The sequence below is a fragment of the Delphinapterus leucas genome, chromosome 10, assembly GCF_059928025.1.
Source record: "Delphinapterus leucas isolate spDelLeu-1000000601 "Yukka" chromosome 10, BTC_Dleu_Yukka2, whole genome shotgun sequence".
Classification (NCBI taxonomy): Eukaryota; Metazoa; Chordata; class Mammalia; order Artiodactyla; family Monodontidae; genus Delphinapterus; species Delphinapterus leucas.
In genome coordinates this window covers 65,877,098-65,899,353 of record NC_143138.1, presented here as the reverse complement: position 1 = coordinate 65,899,353, position 22,256 = coordinate 65,877,098, and the positions used below count along the sequence as shown (strand labels likewise).

The 22,256-nt window shown below is 43.1% G+C and overlaps 2 protein-coding genes and 1 pseudogene across 9 annotated transcripts in view; 2 read left to right on the top strand and 1 right to left on the bottom strand.

The window, feature by feature from the left end:
* Positions 1–8,823, bottom strand: part of ARIH2 (ariadne RBR E3 ubiquitin protein ligase 2) — a 48,244-nt gene extending 39,421 nt beyond the window's left edge. For 5 of the 8 annotated variants that reach the window (XM_089919307.1, XM_089919309.1, XM_089919310.1 and 2 more), the window contains exons 1-3: positions 8,710–8,823; positions 5,369–5,427; positions 3,647–3,989 (exon numbers count right to left, since the gene is read on the bottom strand). In XM_089919307.1, the coding sequence (XP_089775433.1) occupies positions 3,647–3,895 (249 nt within the window). In that variant the 5' untranslated portion in view covers positions 3,896–3,989; positions 5,369–5,427; positions 8,710–8,823. Of the gene's footprint in view, positions 1–3,646; positions 3,990–5,368; positions 5,428–8,709 lie in introns of those variants that run through there. The other 3 variants (XM_089919311.1, XM_030762406.2, XM_089919308.1) reach the window with 2 other exon arrangements.
* Positions 8,824–12,129: 3,306 nt separating this feature from the next.
* Positions 12,130–15,365, top strand: LOC149748275 (large ribosomal subunit protein uL16-like). The gene has a single exon (XM_089919318.1). It carries the CDS (start codon positions 14,878–14,880, stop codon positions 15,286–15,288), a length of 411 nt encoding a protein of 136 aa, XP_089775444.1. The 5' UTR covers positions 12,130–14,877; the 3' UTR covers positions 15,289–15,365.
* Positions 14,786–14,927, top strand: LOC115803166 (small nucleolar RNA SNORA70; annotated as a pseudogene).
* Positions 15,366–22,256: the final 6,891 nt, after the last annotated feature.

Sequence of the window (22,256 nt, the reverse complement as noted above, 5' to 3'; positions counted from 1 at the left end):
GCAGGGGATATGGGTTTGAGCCCTGGTCCAGGAAGATCCCACATGCCGTGGAGCAACTAAGCCCATGTGCCACAACTACTGAGCCTGCAAGCCACAACTACTGAGCCCACACGCCACAACTACTGAAGCCCACACACCTAGAGCCCGTGCTCTGCAACAATAGAAGCCACCACAATGAGAATCCCGCGCACCACACCGAAGAGTAGCCCCCACTCACTGCAACTACAGAAAGCCTGTGCGCAGCAACGAAGACTAAACACAGCCAAAAATAAATAAAATTAAAAAAATTTTTTTTAAAGGTAACTTTGTTTTCTTTAAAGACTGAAATATCACTAAAGTATTCGTCAGAGATTTTCCCCCTCTTACAACACAATCCACCTCACTTGGAAATCATTTCATCTTTCACGACTATTCTATTTGTATAGGATGTTAGCTCATTCCCTAAACAATGCTTCTGTTTTGCCATTATTTGAACATCAGCAGTCCCCACCGCCACCACCCCATAACAGATAAGCATTTTCTCTGTTGTCTATCCTCAGTCCGGGATTTGATTTTCTGGGCACTTTCCTTTCTCAATTAATGATCTTACTCAAGGACTGGTCCCAGAATACATACAGGAAGACTCTCTGACACCAAGGGCCCTCACTAAACCAAAAGCCCAGTGTCCCAGGCAACTGGCAATTTTCTACCCAGGCAACTGGCAATTTTCTGCTTAAGAGACTTCAAATCCCAAAAGGTAACAGAAGGCTTAATTTTGTTAGGCTACGGCTAACCGACAGGCAACTGCCAGAACACAACAAAATGAGTAACACAGATCAGTGGAAAACTGATGCCACTCCTCAAACTTAGCTTTTGTTCATGGACAGCTGCTCATAAGGCTCTAATTTTAAACCACGTACATATCACATTTCCTACTAGCTGAATAACACCTAAATCATATGAAAGAATTAAATATCTCAATAAGTCACAGAGTTGTGCAAACAGCACCATGACCAATGAGGGAAATCAGTACTGACCTGGGTGATGACTACTGAGCTCCATTCTCAGAGACACATGCAACAGGGGAGTGAGAGTAGCCAAAGCACCTGTGAACACCATTCTGTAAACTCAGCACTTAAATTATTTCCTCGTCTCAAAAAAATTTTAAATACAAAAATAAAACCAATGCTAGTTTTTAGCCAGCCTGAGAGAGGAAGATTGTGTGTGATTCCCTCTCCCTTACTCTTAACCAAGCTATTTCTGCCTGTTGTCTTTGGTCAAATTCCTGAACCACTTAAAACACCACTGAGCCCCTTTATGTGCAGCCAAGCCACCAAACGAGCCAGGACGTTTGCCGCCCAGCCCCAGAAAGGAAATGGTGTTAACATGCTCCTCAGTGAGGGAGGGAAAAAAATCCATCTTCTACTTCTACCATCATCTAAAATTTCATGGATTATTTTCCTCTTTGCTTCATTTTCTCTTTAACCCTTTCCTGAGGTTTCAACTTTCTTCCATCTCTCTTTGTTCATTCATCTCTGTTCCAAGTTCTTTTTGTTCTACTCTTCATGATCTTGAGGGACAGAATAATGCCCTTTTACGACAGTAGAGAATATACAGCAGGGACTAGGAAATCTAGCTCACACCAATAACATCAGCTACATCATCAAAAATTGACAAAATCCACAAGTATCTCAAAATTATTCAATACCTATTATGGATGAAACACTATGATAGCAATGATGGGAGAGAGAAGGTAAAATGTAGTTTCTGCCCTCCAGGAAGTAACAATCTAGTTGGAGAGAACATGCAAAAACATGTGAAAAGGTAAAACAACATGAAGCAGTCAGAAGACTACACTATACGATGTAATAAACACGGGCTGTAACATTTGGACACTGGGACCAAAAGAAACAACCACTGTGTTCTAAAGGGTCTTGAGGAGGCTCACTCAGGGAAATCACAAGGTAGACTCTGAAGGAGCCCTGAGGGTACTAAAAGGTGAGGAGATGAAGGAAAGGCTTTCCAGGGGGCCGACAATATGACAGCCTAATAAAAAGGAAGGACGTAAAATGGTAAATTTTATGGATTTTACTACAATTTAAAAAAAAAAAAAAGGAGGAAAGGGCCTGTGCCCCTCAGCTGTGCCCCGCTCTAGCAGGTCAGGAAGTCAGCGCAAGGGGCTGGACAAACTGAGAATTCCTACGCATAGATGGGAACATCCTGATGAACTTAGTCAATTGATACCATCCAGAACCACACACCTGACAATTTTTTTTGTAATTTTGAATACCAAGACTATGTACAATATGGTTAAAGTAAAAGAAACTAGTTGACCAGATAGGGAGAGGTGTGAATAACAAGGAAGGAAAGGATCTGATGCCTCTTTTCTACCAGGGAAATGCCCTTGGAAAGCAGAGGTCCCAGCAGCTTTGTTATCGTTATGGTGGAGAAATCCCAAACCCAGAGGTTCCAATGGGTCTCCATTCTTCAGAGTTTTATGCTGAGCACAAGAGAGGAAATGTGCACACTTCTAGGAGTGAGTCACACAAAAAGCTTTAGCTTTCAGCTAGTTGCTAATAAAGCCCTGAGTGTCCAAATCCAAGGTATTAGTTAGCCTTTGCCGAACACCTGGAAAAAAAAATTGCCTGAACTAGTAGATAAAGCAACTTTTATAGTAATGACCCATGGCACACCTTAGTTATTTCCATTTAAATATGAAAATTATTTGGTTGAATTCATTCCAATGTGCTCTTGATCTTCAATTTTAGCAAACAACAAAATCCATGTAACAGTTCCTGAAAGGAAGGTCAGGGAAAACAGTAAAGTAGGAGAAATTTCCCCACTTTCACATAATGGCCAATGTTAGAGGAGAAAGAAACATGCTGGGAAATTGTCTAAATGACTATAATAATATTCACATTCACAGTACATGGTGTTCTATGTGGATATGCTATGTACTAGTGTAATATTACATAGTACAAAAGGTACATAGTGAGAACAGTAACTGGCCTGAGGTGCAAGATATTGAAAAGTATGCTAGTTTAAGTGTTAAAAATAAGGTGCTTGCTAGAATAACCAATTTTGTTAGTTACTTAAAATTTCAATTTAACACCCCCCAAAATCAATGAAATACAAGCTATGAGAACTTGCTTTATTCTTAGTTATTGCTAAAATCTCTTTCAACATCAGACATTAGTCATCAGTATACGAAACAAATGAGCTCATTAGCCCAGAAGCACTGATTATTCACAGCAAACCAGGAGATCTAGGTACCTCTCTTAAGACATTTATCAGTCACCCACACACTGGTGTGTTGAAGATGGTGATTCTGATGCTTATCCTGTCTTACCTCATAAAGTTTCATAAGACTTTCTGAAACAAGTGTTAATCTATGCAGTTCTGCTTTCTATGTACTTCTGGTCTATTTTTCCTGAATCCACCCCACCCTTCCTTTCTAATTCCTAGTAGTCTGGGAAGCTGAGGACCTTAGATATGCACATATTAGCAAACAAAGTAAATGCATCAAATGTGTCCAGATGATGCAACATACAGTTATATTTGGTTTCAAGCTACAGGCCATTTGATCAGTCTGAAGGCGACGTTAGCAACAGCTCATATTTAGATTTAATTGCAGGAATTACACTTGGGAATTGACAACGCTGCTCACCTTTAAGACAGAGGCTAAGCTGGTCATGTGCTCATTGAGAGCACCCTCGGACTCCTTGTAGGTCAAGCAGGTGAACTGGTACTCCTCAGGATCAAAGGCATCGGCCCCTTGCTGCTCCACATCGCTGGCTACGCCCACATAATAGTCCTCTATGTCCCCAGGGTCCTCGTCCTCTTCCTCTTCCTCACAATTCGGGTCATAGTCCTCTTCATTGCTGTCAGACCCCTGGCTATTCATGTCCACAGACATCTTAACATCCAGGCGAGTTGCAGATCAGGAAAGCAGTTTTTTCCCCTCCCCACAAACTTTACCACTTTCTCAAATGCATTAGTGTTTTTGTCTTCTAAGGGAAGAAAAGAAAACAATAAGTGTTACTTACTTTCACTATGAGAAGCTGTAACAGAAACCATTCAAGAATCAAAATGGCATAGCCCTGGTCCTATCCCCACTGTGGCCTATTCCAACTCTCCCCTCATACAAGAAACCTCACCACCATCTCTATGCCCAGGCTTTTCAAAGGGAAACCCTTTCCTGGAGGGGCAGAAGCAGTTAACAATGGTAACTTCACATGAAGGGTCTGGCATGAAAGAGTAAGGCTATCTGCTCTATGTCAAGGAGTTAAATTCCCATAGATTTGTCCTTCCTGCCACGGTCCTTAAGAGAGGAGTACATTCCCACAGCTGGCTGCCCACAGAAGAAGCACCCTAAAAGCTAAACAACCAAAGTTTAAAATCTCTTAGCTAATTATGCTCCACTGAGTGGTGACACAGTACATAAATAGAGACACAGTTCTTTCCCTAATATCTAGGGAAAGAATACCATTGTTTTACAGACATCACTCTCAGATAAATGGAAAAAAAGGTGCATAGTAAAGAAAAAATAAAAACCACATAGCTCTTCAACATCCTCCTCTAGTCTGCAAAGTTAACTGATTTTTCCATTTTAAAGGGTTCTACTAATCTTTTAAAAGAGGTACTTAAGAGGCAAAGAAACTGACCCAATAGTGAAGGAAAACTATAGATATTCTGCCTTAGCAGGATAAGGCTAGAATCTACTTAGGGTAAAGAAACAAGAGATCAAATGTAACAAGCTACTGAAAAATCCTCACACATCAAAATGTTACTCAATTACATATAAATGAAAAGAGAATACTAGTTGAGAAAGCAAAACAGTCACAAGTCTTAACTTCTTCTCAGAGAGGACTTTGGCAAATACCCATTAACTTCTCTGCACAAGAATTATTTCAAGTGATCATTTCCAAGGAACAGTATCAAATAGTGATTTAAATCTAAAAATAATAGGACCTTAAAATGCAAGAGCATTTGGATTGAATAGTATGTAAATAATTTACATAACCAAATCTGGATCAAATACTAAAGTAAATTTAAAACCTATTTGAAGTACATAATCTCTCCAAAAAAAAAAAAAAAATTAAAACAAAGATTAAAAATCAATGTGTGCTGAATATGTAACCAGCATAAGGGATTATAGAGCCACATTTTAGTGATATTATAAAAATATCAGTGAATCTACCTGATGTTACCTATAAATGCTCAAATTAAAAAATAAGTCACATTAATGAGAGGGCAGTAATGTAATACTTGCAGTTTGACTTTTAACAAAATTGTTTTGTATGCTAGAACCACCTCATCACAACTGAACTTAACTATGGTATTTTTCCTTTAGGAGAAAAAATTAATCTTTAAATTAAATTAAAACTACCTGTAATTCCTGAAGATCTTTCAGGAAGATGTCATCCAAACAGTCTATATAATTTCCATCTAAAATGAAAAGAGATAGTTCTATTTATATATTTTAAAATTGGTACCCTGAGTTTGCAAATTTATTTTCTAAAAAGTAAAGACATTTAAAAGGACAAGCAGCAAGGGACCAGAAATTGTTTTCTTATAAGTCCCACAGAAATCTATATGTCATAATTATATACTGACAAGAGTTACATGGCCTTCTAAAAAAAGAAAGTATTGAAAGTAAACAGTGGGACTTCCCTGGTGGCACAGTGGTTAAGAATCCACCTGCCAATGAAGGGGACACAGGTTCAATCCCTGGTCCAGGATGATCCCACACGCCATGGAGCAACTAAGCCCGAGCACCATAACTACTTCTGCACCCTAGAACCCACATGCCACAGCTACTGAGCCCACGTGCCACAACTGCTGAGGCTCACGTGCCTAGAGCCCGTGCTCCGCAACAAGAGAAGCCACTGCAATGAGAAGCCCGTGCACCGCAACGAAGAGTAGCCCCTGCTCACGGCAACTAGAGAAAAGCTTGCGCACAGCAATGAAGACCCAACACAGTCATAAATAAATAAATAAATAGACTTAAATAAATAAATAAATAAACAGCTAACAATAATTTAACCTGGGGTACTGGTGAGAGAAATGGATACCCAGTTCCCTCCCTCAGTTTGAAAGCCCACCACACCTCACTTTTTTTTTAAAATTTTTATTGGAGTACAGTTGATTTACAATGTTGGGCACCACCTCACTCTTATTGTTAAGATTTCCTAAATTAACTACCACAATTTCAATTTTAAATGTTACATAGAGGTTGACAAAGCAAATCATAATTGACTTAAACTGGACTTTTGCCATGAAGTCATCTCCACTAACACTTACAGAATACTGCCAATATTTCAGATCTCACTTTATTCATGAAAAAAATATTTTCAAATAAAAAAGTCCCCAAAAGAAAAGAAAACAAAAAACAAAACAAAACAAAGAGAGAGAAAACAGAGGGAATTCCCTGGTGGTCCAGTGGTTTGGGCTCAAAATAAGACAAAAAAAATATCTCCAGTAGAATGCCCACTAGGCAATATTAACACCCATTTTCCACCTCTCTTCTGACATGCTCAAGGGCTACCTGACTTTCTCAGAACTGCAGATCCCACTAACCAAGACTAAATAAGTACTATTTTCTTACTTAATTAGAAATTTTATGTCCATTTCTTTATCCTTTTGAATTTCTTGGAAAACCAGAGCTTATAACTTTCAAAGAAATACTTCAAACACAAACAGGCAAATTTAAACTAAATGAAAATCAAAGTCCAAACAATGATTATGGAAGATGATTTCCAAGATAGAAGACGAATAATTGATTTTTTTATTGTTTTCTTTTATCTGCATTTTTATGTACGATACTGCTTATTAGGCAAATCTGCATAAAGAGCATTATAAATATTGCTCCCATCTACAAAATATCACTACCAATAATACCTTTCATTTAATGAGAGCCAATTTCAGGTCAGACTCATTCTCATTAAATGTTTATAACCCTACAAAGTGGCTATCATCCCTTTCTTACAAATGAGGAAACTAGAGTTAAAAAAGATTAAGCAACTTGCCCAGGACCACACTGCTGCCAACCAGTAGAGTCCAGCATAATACTTTCACCAGATCCAGGGCCTATGAGGACTCATAACGCCTCATCACCCTCCCAGAGAGCCTAATACTATCCACAAAGCTACCTCCAGAATCACAACAAAAAAAGCACCGTTTTGGGCTTCCCTGGTGGCGCAGTGGTTGAGAGTCCGCCTGCCGATGCAGGGGACACGGGTTCGTGCCCCGGTCCGGGAAGATCCCACATGCCGCGGAGCGGCTGGGCCCGTGAGCCATGGCCGCTGAGCCTGCGCGTCCGGAGCCTGTGCTCCGCAACCAGAGGGCCCGCGTACCGCAGAAAAAAAAAAAAAAAAAAAGCACCGTTTTCACTTTCTCTAGATTTTTTCTCCAGGATTTGGGCTCACAGGTTGCCCATGGCCTTCTCACCAACTAAATATTCAAGAAACAGGGGAAAACTTCAGGCTGCCTTCCAAAAAGGAGAATGTCATTTCATACTTACTGGGTGTTCTAGGTCCAAATTTAAATAAAACCTTAATCTTTTCCAAGTTAAATACCCCTATTCTATTTGAAAGAGTGCTGACGTTGCTTAAAGGGGCCAGTATGTTATTACTTTATTAACAGAACTGATGATAACGCTTTGATTTCCTTTGGATATTAAATATTATCCTTACATCCCAAACAGAAAAGGAGTAACCGAAATTACTCCTCCCCCTTCCCCCAGTCAAAGTCACGTGTTCAGAAGACCTGCCACCCACCCTGGGCTAAAGAATTCAAACGGAAGACTTCTCAATTTAAAGATGACAAGAACAAAACACAGACTTTTTGGTGGGTCTGACAACGTTTACTCCAGACGAAATATTTAGCACTGTAGGGTCAGTTACTAAGTCTACAAGTCCGAAAAAAATTACTTGATACAAAAATATGAACCCTGTCTAATACGGTAGCCACTAACCACATGTGGTTATTTAAATTTAACTTAACTTAAAAATTAAATTTAACATTTGCTTTTTCAGTTGAACGAGCCGTAAGTCAAATGCTCAATGTCCACGTGTGGACAGTGGCTACCCTACTTAACAGCAAAGATACAGAATATGACCATTGTGGCAGAAAGTTCTGTGGGACAGGGTAACAATCAGTACTGAGGTGAAGTCATCCCAGAACACGGTCGCCTCTGCCGCCGCTAGCACAGCAGCGTCGGGCGAGGCGTCGGCGCAGCTCCTGGGCCGCCTGTCCCGTCCGAGGCGCCGGGGTATCCGCGAGGACACGGAGCCCACGCGCTGCGGGACCCTTCACCAACGGACGTTAACTAACCGCGCGGGCGGCACTGCTAGAGCTCCCAACGATGACTCGAGTGGGGAGCCCTGAAGGCAGCGCGTCTGCCGGCGCAACCGGCGGGGAGGGCCCAGATGCGCCAGCGCCAGTCGGTCAGAGGCGCTGGCCTCCGACCTCACTGCGAGCTGAGCAGGCGGCGAGAGTAGGAATAACAGAGAGACGCCAGGCGCCGGTTCGCCCTGGCCTCAGCCTTCAGCCGCCCCTCGGCGGGTGGCGGAGTGCGCTGAAACAGTGTAAGAGCTGCCAAGGGCGCCGGGACCTCGCGGGCAACGACGAAGGCGGAGCCCCGGCCGAGCTAGGGAGGCGCGCGGAGAGCCCACCCCCTCCCCCGGCCCGCCGGGGTAAACAAGGCCTAGACTCGCACCGCGCACTTACCGGGAGCCGTGGCCCCGCGGCCGCTGAGCCCGGGCGGGCCAGACCGGGTCGGGCCGGGCCAGAAGAACCGGGTCCAGGCGCGGCGGCGGCGGAGGCGGCGGGCCAACCCCGCTCAAGGCCCGCGCTGCTTCCTCCGGCGAAGCCGTCTCAGCAGCTCCGGAAGTGCTCAGAGCAGTTCCGTCACTTCCGGCCCGGGGTCGACCCGCGGTCGCCGGGGTCGCGGCAGGCGCTGGGCAGTAACGCCTGTCTGCGGACACTTCGCTACAGCCCGGCGCTGCGACCCAGAGTGGGCCCAGAGCACAGCCGGTGCCGACGGCTGCGAGAGGCAGCAGAGGAGAGGATTCGGCTTATTGGAGAGTGGTCACGGCATCTCTTCCGGCTTTTGCTTACAAGCGCCGCCCGCCGGGATACTTTAAACCAGGGTTCTTCTGTCGGACTCCCCACTTCTCTGTTTGTAATCGGTGTCCGGCACCGAAAAGACATCCAGACGTTCGTGGAGTGGATAAAAGACTGTTGTTTCCCGGCCGCTATCTAGTCGAAGAAAAGCTAGGTCTTTGGGTCAGCGCGCAGGGCCGGGAATTTCTGCGTACGTTCTGAGGCCGCCGCCTGGTGGCCGCCGATTCACAGGACCACGCCAGGCTTCCGCTTCCCTCTCCGCGGCCTAGTTCGCTGCCTAATTCTTTGGCTTCCCATTCACCCAAGATTGAATCTTAACTGCCTTGTTGCACAGTTTCTTCAAACAGTATAGGAAGTGCCATTATGACTTTCAGTACCTTTTAGGGCTTTTGTCAAGTATTATGGATAGATAGAGCCGTGAAGTCCCACTCAAGTTGTTGCTGCACAACGTGGAAACGCCTGTGTGAAGCCAGTGATGTTAGGGAGCCTCCTCGCTGTGCAAGTCCGTAGATAACCCACACCATTTCCACCCATACATGAGTCATGTATACACTGATATTCAAGATATTCAAGATATCGATGTGTAATGGGCTCTCTTTTTTAGTTCTTGCTTCTTGCATGTATTCATGTATTTCTTATACATGATTTTCAGCTTCCTGTTTAATTCAGAGCCTGTACCCAAGTCAGGTGCATTCAAATACTAGAAAGCCCCACATTAATTTGGAGTGAAAATTAATAGTAATGAGTAACATATTGTAGGGTTGTGAATTTTATGCATTAACAATGTAAAAGTCTATCTATAATCCAGTGTACTTATTTGTTATGACAAAACATATAATCCCTTTACATCATGACACTAGCGAAGGACCCAAAATATATTTTCTGCTAATGAAATCTCTTTAATTAGAAGGCTTCACTTTGGGTCACTGGTAATAAATCCTCTCCAGTGAATAAAAGGGAACAATCAGTTTTTCTGTATAATTATTGCATTTGCAAAATAGAGAATGAGGTCATTCACATATCAAGTACACAGGTGTATGTACAATATATTGGAATCCAGTGTACAATCCTTATTTGTTCTCCTGTCTTGCCTCTCTTAAAGCTGAGTTTCTTAAGGGCACAGATCCAACCTTGTTTTCAATATTACTCTATTAAATAGACGTTTATTGGGCTGATGCTAATACCATTATTTTTAACTAGTGACAATTTCTCCCCAGGAAATAAAGATTTAAAAATTAGGCCAAGGACTTCCCTGGTGGCGCAGTGGTTGAGAGTCCGCCTGCCGCTGCAGGGGACATGGGTTCGTGCCCCGGTCCGGGAAGAACCCACATGCCGCGAAGCAGCTGGGCCCGTGAGCCACGGCCACTGAGCCTGCGCGTCCGCAGCCTGTGCTCCGCAACGGGAGAGGCCACAACAGTGAGAGGCCCGCGTACTGAAAAAAAAAAAAATTAGGCCAAAACATTTAAAGATACAGATAAAATTTTGTGCACATATATGTGCTTTAGAATGATGATTCTATAGGAAAAAGTTTGCAGCATCCCATATGTTCAAAAGTAAAGGTTTGTTATATTATGGTAAAATATACAATAAAGAAAACCATTAACAATTAGGCTGTACTGAGGCATCTATTAACAAGGAAAGGTATCTGTGATATGAATAGGATATGAAATGATGTGTGTAGTATTCTTTTTTCAAAATAAATTTTCACATAAGATATATAAATATAAAATATAATGTTTCTCTTGGTTTCTGTGGCACAGGAATCTGGACAGGCTACAGTGGGAATGATTTGTTTTAGCCCCTTGATGTCTGGGGCCTCAGCTAGAAGACTAAAATTTCTTAGCCAATATCATACAATTTTTCTTTTGTATAAACCTTAGATTCAGAATGATGGGTTTTCACTTTTGAAAATTCACTGGAGAGCATTGAATTTCTAAGAATAACTTAAGTGTAGTACTGATATCCTCAATATTGAGTCTTTGCATCTAAGGAATATAGTATTTCTTTACAGTTATTTTGTTTTTCTTTTATGTATTTGAATTGTTATTGTTTTAATCACATGGATCTTTGGTTTAGTCTTGCATACATTGTGGGTTTTGATATTATTCTGAATAAGATTCTTTCTTCATGTTTTCTAATTGGTTATTGTTAACGTATCAAAACGTTATTGCTTTCCAACGTTGTTCTTGTGTCTGTCTCCTTACTTAGCTTGCTTATTAGTTTTAGTGGATTTTCAACTGATTCTCTTCAATTTTCAAAGTGAGCATTTGGATCATTTGAAAATAGGGATATTTTGGACTCTTAATTTTTAATTTTTTTTTTTTTGCGGTACGCGGGCCTCTCACTGTTGCGGCCTCTCCCATTGCGGAGCACAGGCTCCGGATGCGCAGGCTCAGCGGCCGTGGCTCACGGGCCTAGCCGCTCCGCGGCATGTGGGATCTTCCCGGACCGGGGCACGAACCCATGTCCCCCGCATCGGCAGGCAGACTCTCAACCACTGCGCCACTAGGAAAGCCCTTAATTTTTAATTCTTAAATTTATTTTCTTCCTTTTCTTTTCTCCCTCTTTTTTCACCTCCCTCTTTAATCTCCTCCCTCTTCTCCTTTCTTTCTTCCTTGCTTTCCTACTTCCTTCTCTCCCTCCCTTCCTATTGGTATTTTTGCATCAGCTACCATGTCCAGTAAAACGTTAAGCAGTAATCATGATTTAAAAACACCTTTACCTTTGTTCCTGTCATGAATAGGAAAGTTTCTGATATTTCACCAATAAATAATTTTGCTAAGAAAAATATGGTAGTTATGGGCTTCCCTGGTGGCGCGGTGGTGGGGAGTCCGCCTGCCGATGCAGGGGACGCGGGTTCGTGCCCGGGTCCGGGAGGATCCCACGTGCCGCGGAGCGGCTGGGCCCATGAGCCATGGCCGCTGAGCCTGCGCGTCCGGAGCCTGTGCTCCGCAAACGGGAGAGGCCACAACAGTGAGAGGCCTGCGTACCAAAAAAAAAATATATATATATATCTATATACATATGGTAGTTACTAGTTTGCTTTAAAAAAAAAAGGTAGTTACTTTTTGTCTATTACAAGGGTGTTTACTTCAAATCTTTTTTTTTTTTTAGGTGAAGGAAAACGAAGAGAATTTACTGCCTTTAAAATAAATGATAATTTTTTTTCAAGTAAAAGGAAAATGATAACAGTGAAATCTGGAACTTTACAAATTAAGGAAGAGAAATTGGAATGATAAATATCTGCGTTAGTTTCCTAGGACGGCCATAACAAATTACTATAAACCTAGTAGCTTGAAACAACAGAACTTTATTCCCTCGTACACTCAGCTTCTGGTTGCTATAAGCCTAAGAATTTGTCCATTTCTTCTAGGATGTCCATTTTATTGGCATATAGTTACTTGTAGTAATCTCTCATGATCCTTTGTATTTCTGCAGTGTCACTTGTTACTTCTCCTTTTTCATTGCTAATTCTTTGATCTGAGTCTTCTTTTTTTCTTGATGAGTCTGGCTAATGGTTTATCAAATTTTGTTTATCATATCAAAGAACCAGCTTTTAGTTTTATTGATCTTTGCTATCGTTTCCTTCATTTCTTTTTCATTTATTTCTGATCTGATCTTTATGATTTCTTTCCTTCTGCTAACTTTGGGTTTTTTTTTGTTGTTCTTCTTTCTCTAATTGCTTTAGGTGTAATGTTAGGTTGTTTATTTGAGATTTTTCTTGTTCCTTGAGGTAGGATTGTATTGCTATAAACTTCCCTGTCAGAACTGTTTTTGCTGCATCCCATAGGTTTTGGGCCACTGTGTTTTCATTGTCATTTGTTTCTAGGTATTTTTTGATTTCCTCTTTGATTTCTTCAGTGATCCCTTGGTTATTTAGTAGCGTATTGTTTAGCCTCCATGTGTTTGTATTTTTTACAGTTTTGTTTCCTGTAATTGATATCTAGTCTCATAGGGTTGTGATTGGAAAATATACTTGATACTATTTCAATTTTCTTAAATTTACCAAGGCTTGATTTGTGACCCAAGATATGATCTATCCTGGAGAATGTTCCATGAGCTTGAGAAGAAATACACTTGAGAAGCAAGTGTATTTTGTTGTTTTTGGATGGAATGTCCTATAAACATAAATTAAGTCCATCTTGTTTAATGTGTCATTTAAAGCTCATGTTTCCTTATTTATTTTCATTTTAGTTGATCTGTCCATTGGTGAAAGTAGGATGTTAAAGTCCCCTACTATTATTGTGTTACTGTCAATTTCCCCTTTTATGGCTGTTAGCAGTTGCCTTATGTATTGAGGTGCTCCTATATTGGGTGCATATATATTTATAATTGTTATATCTTCTTCTTGGATTGATCCTTTGATCATTACGTAGTGTCCTTCCTTGTCTCTTGTAACATTCTTTATTTTAAAGTTTATTTTATCTGATATGAGTATTGCTACTCCAGCTTTCTTTTGATTTCCATTTTCATGGAATATATTTTTCCATCCCTTCACTTTCATTCTGTATGTGTCCCTAGGTCTGAAGTGGGTCTCTTGTAGACAGCATATATATGGGTCTTGTTTTTGTATCCATTCAGCAAGACTGTGTCTTTGGTTGGAGCATTTAATCCATTCACACTTAAGGTAGTTATCAATATGTATGTTCCTATTACCATCTTCTTAATTGTTTTGGGTTTGTTATTGTAGGTCTTTTCCTTCTCTTGTGTTTCCTGCCTAGAGAAGTTCCTTTAGCATTTGTTGTAAAGCTGGCATGGTGGTGCTGAATTCTCTTAGCTTTTGCTTGTCTGTAAAGGTTTTCTCCATCAAATCTGAATGAGATCCTTGCTGGGTAGAGTAATCTTGGCTATAGTTTCTTCCCTTTCATCACTTTAAATATGTCCTGCCACTATTGGAAGACTCAATATTGTGAAAATGACTATACTACCCAAAGCAATCTACAGATTCAATGCAATCCTTATCAAATTGCCAGTGGCATTTTTTACAGAACTAGAACAAAGAATCTTAAAATTTGTATGGAGACACAAAAGACCCCGAATAGCCAAAGAAGTCTTGAGGGAAAAAAAACGGAGCTGGAGGAATCAGACTCCCTGACTTCAGACTGTACTACAAAGCTACAGTAATCAAGACAATACAGTACTGGCACAAAAACAGAAATGTAGATCAATGGAACAGGATAGGAAGCCCAGAGATAAACCCACACAGCTATGGTCAACTAATCTATGACAAAGGAGGCAAGGATACACAATGGAGAAAAGACAGTCTCTTCAATAAGCGGTGCTAGGAAAACTGGACAGCTACATGTAAAAGAATGAAATTAGAACACTCCCTAACACCATACACAAAAATAAACTCAAAACGGATTAGAGACCTAAATGTAAGACCAGACACTATAAAACTCTTAGAGGAAAACATAGGAAGAACACTCTTTGACATAAATCACAGCAAGATATTTTTTGATCCACCTCCTAGAGTAATGGAAATAAAAATAAACAAATGGGACCTAATGAAACTTAAAAGCTTTTGCAAAGCAAAGGAAACTACAAACAAAATGAAAAGACAACCCTCAGAATGGGAGAAAATATTTGCAAATGAATTAACAGACAAAAGATTTATCTCTAAAATACATAAACAGCTCATGCAGCTCAATATTAAAAAAACAAACAACCCAATCCAAAAATGGGCAGAAGACCTAAATAGACATTTCTCCAAAGAAGACATACAGGGGCCCGGTGCACAATGGCTGCAAACAGCAGCCTCCTCGGTAGTGTATGCAGCCTGTTGCCTGTGTGGGTTGCCCTAAGGGACCTTGGAGACAGCCCTTTCCAGTGGACATTAATGACTGGCATGCTGTTCCCCAATGTAGGCTCCAGACAGGTATGCGTGGTGCCTTTGGAAAGCCCCAGGGCGCAGTGGCCAGGGTCCACATTGGCCAGGTCATAATGTCCATCCGCACCAAGCTGCAGAACAAGGAGCATGTGATTGAGGCCCTCTGCAGGGCCAAGTCCAAGTTCCCTGGCCACCAGAAGATCCACATCTCCAAGAAGCGGGGATTTACTAAGTTTAATGCAGATGAATTTGAAAACATGGTGGCAGAAAAGCAGCTCATTCCAGATGGGTGTGGGGTCAAGTACATGCCTGATCGTGGCCCCCTGGACAAATGGCGGGCCCTGCACTCGTGATAGGCTTAGCACCGCCCCCTCCCTACCCATGCCCACCAATAAACTCTACTTTCTTTTCCCTGAAAAAAAAAAAAAGACATACAGATGGCCAAGAAGCACATGAAAAGCTGCTCAATATCACTAATTATTAGAGAAATGCAAATCAGAGCTACAATGAGGTATCATCTCACACCAGTTAGAATGGGCATCATCAGAAAATCTACAAACAAATGCTGGAGAGAGTGTGGAGAAAAGGGAACCCTCTTGCACTGTTGATGGGAATGTAAATTGATACAGCCACTATGGAGAGCAGTATGGAGGTTCCTTAAAAAACTAAAAATAGAACTACCATATGACCCAACAATCCCACTACTGGGCATCTACCCAGAGAAAACCATAATTCAAAAAGATACATGCACCCCAATGTTCATTGCAGCACTATTTAAAATAGCCAGGTCATGGAAGCAACCTAAATGCCCATTGAAAGATGAATCGATAAAGAAGATGTGGTACATACATACAATGGAATATTAGCCATAAAAAGGAACAAAATTGGGGCTTCCCTGGTGGCACAGTGGTTGAGAGTTCGCCTGCTGATGCAGGGGACACGGGTTCGTGCCCCAGTCTGGGAGGATCCCGCGTGCCGCGGAGCGGCTGGGCCCGTGAGCCATGGCCACTGAGCCTGCGCGTCTGGAGCCTGTGCTCCGCAGCGGGAGAGGCCACAACAGTAAGAGGCCCGCATACCGCAAAAAAAAAAAAAAAAAAAAGGGAACAAAATTGGGTCATTTGTGGAGACGTGGATGGATCTAGAGACTGTCATACAGAGTGAAGTAAGTCAGAAAGAGAAAAACAAATATCGTATATTAACGCATGTATGTGGAACCTAGAAAAATGGTACAGATGAACTGGTTTGCAGGGCAGAAATAGAGACACAGATGTAGAGAACAAACGTATGGACACCAAGGGGTGAAAGTGGCAGGGGTGGTGGTGGTGGTGGTGTGATGAATTGGGAGATTGGGATTGACATGTATACACTAACGTGTATAAAATGGGTAACTAATAAGAACCTGCTGTATAAAAAAATAAATAAAATTCAAAAATTCGAAAAAAAATTGCTAATAAAAATAAATAATAAATAAATAAATATGTCCTGCCACTCCCTTCTGGCTTGCACAGTTTCTGCTGAAAGATCAGCTGTTAACCTTATGGGGATTCCCTTTTTTGTTATTTTTCCCTTGCTGCTTTTAATATTTTTTCTTTGTATTTAATTTTTGATAGTTTGATTAATATGTGTCTTGGCGTTTTTCTCCTTGGATTTATCCTGTATGGGACTCTTCCTGGACTTGTGCTTCCTGGACATGATTGACTATTTCCTTTCCCATATTAGGGAAGTTTTCAACTATAATCTCTTCAAATATTTTCTCAATCCCTTTCTTTTTCTCTTCTTCTTCTGGGACCCCTATAATTTGAATATTGGTGGGCTGAATGTTGTCCCAGAGGTCTCTGAGACTGTTCTCAATTATTTTCATTCTTTTTTCTTTATTTTGCTCTGCAGTAGTTATTTCCACTATTTTATCTTCCAGGTCACTTACCCGTTTTTCTGCCTCAGTTATTCTGCTATTGATTCCTTCTAGAGAATTTTTAATTTCATTTATTGTGTTGTTCATCATTGTTTCCTCTTTACTTCTTCTAGGTCTTTGTTAAACATTTTTTGTATTTTCTCCATTCTATTTCCAAGATTTTGGATTGTCTTTACTATGATTACTCTGAATTCTTTTTCAGGTAGACTGCCTATTTCCTCTTCATTTGTTATGTCTGGTGGGTTTTTACCTTGCTCCTTCATCTGCTGCCTAACTTACTGTGTTTGGGGTCTCCTTTTCACAGGCTGCTGGTTCGTAGTTCCCATTGTTTTTGGTATCTGCCCCCAGTGGGTCAGTTTGGTTCAGTGGCTTGTGTAGGCTTCCTGGTGGAGCAGACTGGTGCCTATGTTCTGGTGGATGAGGCTGGATCTTGTCTTTCTGGTGGCCAGGATCGAGTGTGGTGGTGAGTTTTGGGGTGTCTGTAAGCTTATTATGATTTTAGGCGCCTCTCTGCTAATGGGTGGGGTTGTGTTCCTGTCTTGCTAGTTATTTGGTATGGGGTGTCCAGCACTGGAACTTGCTGGTCGTTGAGTGAAGCTGGGTCTTAGCATTGAGACGGAGATCTCTGGGAGAGCTCTCGCCAGTTGATATTACGTGGGGCCTGGAGGTGCCTGGTGGTCAGGTGTCCTGAACTGAGCTCTCCCACCTCCGAGGCTCAGGCCTGACAGCCGGCTGGAGCACCAAGACCCTGTCAGCTACACGGCTGTAACATTATATCTAGTGGTAATGCAGACTAGAAGAGCTCTTCTGGAAACATTTGGCAGTTAAACATACACCTATCACATCTGGTTCCTAGGTACTTACTCAGGCTTAATTGTGAGAGGAGAGTGACTACCTCCTGCGCAGTAAGAAGGAATTTGGCAGGAGTTTGGGGATTGTTATATATCCTGTTTGTGTGGAGCTTACAAGAATCTGTGCATGTGTGGGAAATTCCCTGGCAGTCCAATGGTTAGGACTCCGCACTTTCACTGTTGAGGGCCCAGGTTTGATCTCTGGTTGGGGAACTCTGGAGAATCCAGCCTGGATGGGAATGGCAAGGCACCAGGGGCCACACACAACTGGCTCTTCCTGGCAGAGGGCTCCAAAGGATAAGCGATGCTCATTGCAGCCCTCAGCGGATTGCAAAGGAGGACGGGGTTCAACTGGGAAAGCAGCGTTGTCACTCCCGGAGAAGACAACAGAGCGCCCTCAGGAGTTTTCTCTTCAATTCTCTGCTGTAGGCAGCCGAGCGGACTACTTCAAATCTTAAGTTTACAGTTTTATGTTCTTTTGCTTTTGGTTTTATTTTGTTTTTGGTAACGAATGATGTTGAATACTACTGTTGCAGGTTGGACTTTCTGGAAGCAAATATTGAGATGGAGTTTGGGGAGCAAGATATTTATTAGGGACCAACATAAGTAAAGCGAAGCAGATTTATATATTTATTTTGTTTATTTATTTTTTGGCTGTGTTGGATCTTCGCTGCTGAGTGCGGGCTTTCTTTAGTTGTGATGAGTGGGGGCTACTCTTTGTTGCGGTGCACAGGCTTCTCATTGCGGTGGCTTCTCTTGTTGTGGAGCACAGGCTCTAGGCTCACGGGCTTCAGTAGTTGTGGCACAGGGCTTCAGTAGTTGTAGCTCATAGGCTCTAGAGTGCAGGCTCAGTAGTTGTGGTGCACGGGCTTAGTTGCTCTGCAGTGTGTGGGATCTTCCCAGACCAGGGCTTGAACCCGTGTCCCCTGCACTGGCAGGTGGATTCTTAACCACTGTGCCACCAGGGAAGCCCAAGCAGGCGGATTCTTAACCACTGCACCACCAGGGAAGCCCGGGAAGCAGAATTAGGCAAAGGCAGAAGTTAAACTGTGTTGCAGCCCAATGAAGCTGCCGCCAGCCTAGCAGAGAACACTGGAGTTAATATTGCCTGTCAGAGTGTCTGATACCAGGCCAGACTGGTCAGGCATTAAATCCCTGCCTTGCTCAGTCACTGGGTGTGGGCTGTCTTGGGAAGGGTGTGACCTAAGGGGAGGCCCCTCTCATTCATGTTTGAGTCCCAGGGTCTAGGAACAAGGCTTCTCATATGAGGTCCAAGGATAGCTTCAGGTTCTCATGAAATTTATAGCAAACCTGGAGGTGCATATGCATGTGTATGTTTTTCTGGGGAGAGGGTGCCAGGAATTCTCCACCCCCCAAATTGCTAAGAACCACAGGTTGGACAATGTCTAGCATATGGGCAGCTTGGTATCCATCTCCTGCATCAGTGTGTTATGGAGTGGGGAGAGGAAGGATACTCTGTGCTGAAGGAGACAGGATATGTAAAAGCCTGGCTGTCGGCGGTGGAAGGTGAGTTAAGTAACAGGTCTGTGTGGTAAACCAGTAGAAGCTCAGTTTGCTCAGAGAGGAAGATACAGTCTAGGGAAAAATAAGGTTGAAGAAGTAAGGTAGCATGAAATTGTGAAAAACCTTGACTGCCCCTGAGCCACTTATATTTTATTCTGATGCAATGAGGAGCTGAAGAGGTTTTTTGGCCAGGGAATGACACATTCAGATTAAATTCAGATTAAATTTTTTCTTTTCTTTTCTTTTTGCGGTACACGGGCCTCTCACTGTTATGGCCTCTCCCATTGCGGAGCACAGGCTCCGGATGCACAGGCTCACGGGCCCATGGCTCACGGGCCCAGCCGCTCCGCGGCATGTGGGATCTTCCCGGACCGGGGCACGAACCCGCGTCCCCTACATCGGCAGGTGGACTTTCAACAACTACGCTACCAGGGAAGCCCATTCAGTTGAGTTTTATAGCTGTGTGTAAGGCTTATCAGATGAAGAAGCAGGAAGACCATTTGTTTAGTGGATTATCAGTTACCCTATGAGGATTTAATAGAAGCTGGTGAGCTTCAGTGGAGTCCACCTTCAGGTGTGTCGAGGTTTGCCAGGAGGATTTACCAGGTTTACCAGGAGGGTTTATCAGGAGGGCGGTTCTATAACAAACACCATCTCTTCCTGAAGCTGCAGATTGACTCTAAATTAGATCCTCTTCTGCAGCCGGAGTGCTACAAGTCACAAGTGAAGTAAACATGGTCCCATTACCATCGCCAATCCAGCGATGAGCACCAGGCTCAGTTAACGCCTTTACTGCCTCTCGTTGCACCACTGTAATTTTCCCTTAACTGGTTTCCCTGCTTCCATTCTCTCCCAAGACAAATTCATCCATCCAAAATAGATTTTCTAAAACAAACCTGATCATGTCAACACTGTGCTTAAAATTCTTCCATGGTTCCCCATCCCCATCTAGAAAAAGCCTGTAACACAGAGTAAACAGGCTTTTGGGACTTGCCCCAGCCTCCTTGCCTTCCACTCCCCTTCCACTCCCCTGGTGCCTTCTGCACCAGTCAGGCCCACTCACTTCCTGATCCCAATCCCGATCCTGTCACTAATCTATCCCCCCCTAGCATACATGGTCCATTCTCCTTATTCTAGGCTTCCTGCTAGCCTGGGAGTGCCTACAGAGGAGGACTGTGGTTAGGTTAGCTTGGCAGTGAGGTTCCTGCTGTAGATAGGGGTATGTTTATTGTTCACAGCTTTTTTAAAAAGAAATTTATTTATTTATTTACTTTTGGCTGTTTTGGGTCTTCGTTGCTAGCCGCGGGCTTTCTCTAGTTGCAGTGAGTGGAGGCTACTCTTCATTGTGGTGTGCGGGCTTCTCATTGCGGTGGCTTTTCTTGTTGGGGAGCATGGGCTCTAGGCGCGCAGGCTTCAGCAGTTGTGGCACGTGGGCTCAGTAGTTGTGGCTCGCGGGCTTTAGAGCGCAGGCTCAGTAGTTGCTGTGCACAGGTTTAGTTGCTCCACGGTATGTGGGATCTTCCTGGACCAGGGCTCAAACCCGTGTCCCCTGCATTGGCAGGCAGATTCCCAACCACTGCACCACCAGGGAAGCCCTGTTCACAGCTTTTTAATTTGATAAATTACAAACATACAGAAATGATGAAAGAGTAATATAGTGAATACCTGAATACCGTCCACCTAGAGTCAATAAGTCAAAAACATTAGCATCATCCTTAACTCCTCCTGAATACTGTCCACCTAGAGTCAATAAGTCAAAAACATTAGCATCATCCTTAACTCCTCTCTTATGTACCTTATATTCTGTTCATTAACAATTCCTCGGCTTCTCTGGTGACGCAGTGGTTAAGAATCTGCCTGCCAATGCAGGAGACATGGGCTCGAGCCCTGGTTCAGGAAGATCCCACATGCCGCAGAGCAACTAAGCCCATGCGCCACATCTACTGAGCCTGTGCTCTACGGCCCGTGAGCCACAACTACTGAAGCCCGCACTCCTAGAGCCCATGCTCCACAACAAGAGAAGCCACCACTATGAGAAGCCCGTGCACCAGAACGAAGACCCAACACATCCAAAAATAAATAAGTAAAAGTAAATTTAAAAAAACACAAAAAACAATTCCTTTAACTTTTTCCTTCAGAATATATCCAGAATCCAAACACATCTCACCATCTGCTGTGCTGTGCTCTGATGGAGTCCAGCATCTCTGACCATGACCTTTAGCCTCCTCAAGGCTCCCTGCTTCGTAGTCTATTCTCAACCCGCAGAAAGAGGGATTCTATTAACTCATAAGTCAGACTATGTCAATCCCCTGCTCAGAACCCCAGAATAGCTCCCATCTACTTCAGAGGAGAGACTGATGTCCTTACAGTGGCACACAAAGCCCCGCTTGATATGCCAACATTACCTCCATATCTTCCTAACTCTGCTCTAGCCACAAAGGCCTCCAGGTGGTTCCTCAAACAGGCCAGGCACAGGCCATCTCATGGCTTTTGCATTCTTTTCTTTTGCCTGGAAGATCTCTCCCCCTCCCCCCATATCTATGGATATATCACTTCCTCAGCTTCTCAGTTCTTGAATCCAGTCACCTTCTCAGTGAAACTGTCCTTTACTCACCTAATGAAAATTGCAAATTCCTTGCCCCCCAATACTCTCTAATCCTTTTTCCAGATTTATTTTTCTTCATAGCAGTTATCACAACTTGATACACTATGCATTTTTCACTTATTTATCTTTGTTATGGCCTGTAAGCTCCACAAGAACAGGGACCTATGTGCTGTGCTAACAGCTGTGCCTCCAGCACCTGGAAGGGCGCCTGTCACATAGCAGAGCGCAATCGACTTCTGCGGAGTGAGTGGAGGAACGGGAGCTTAAGGGAGGAAACACTCAAGTCCGGGAAGACTTCCTGGAGGAGTAAGTCCACCACCCGCCGCCACTCCCAAACACCGCCCACGAGGCGTCCGGGCCCGCCCCGCTCCCTTAAGCCACGCCCATGAAGGCGGGCTGCGGCCGGAAGCACCTCCCCTCGGCGGAAGC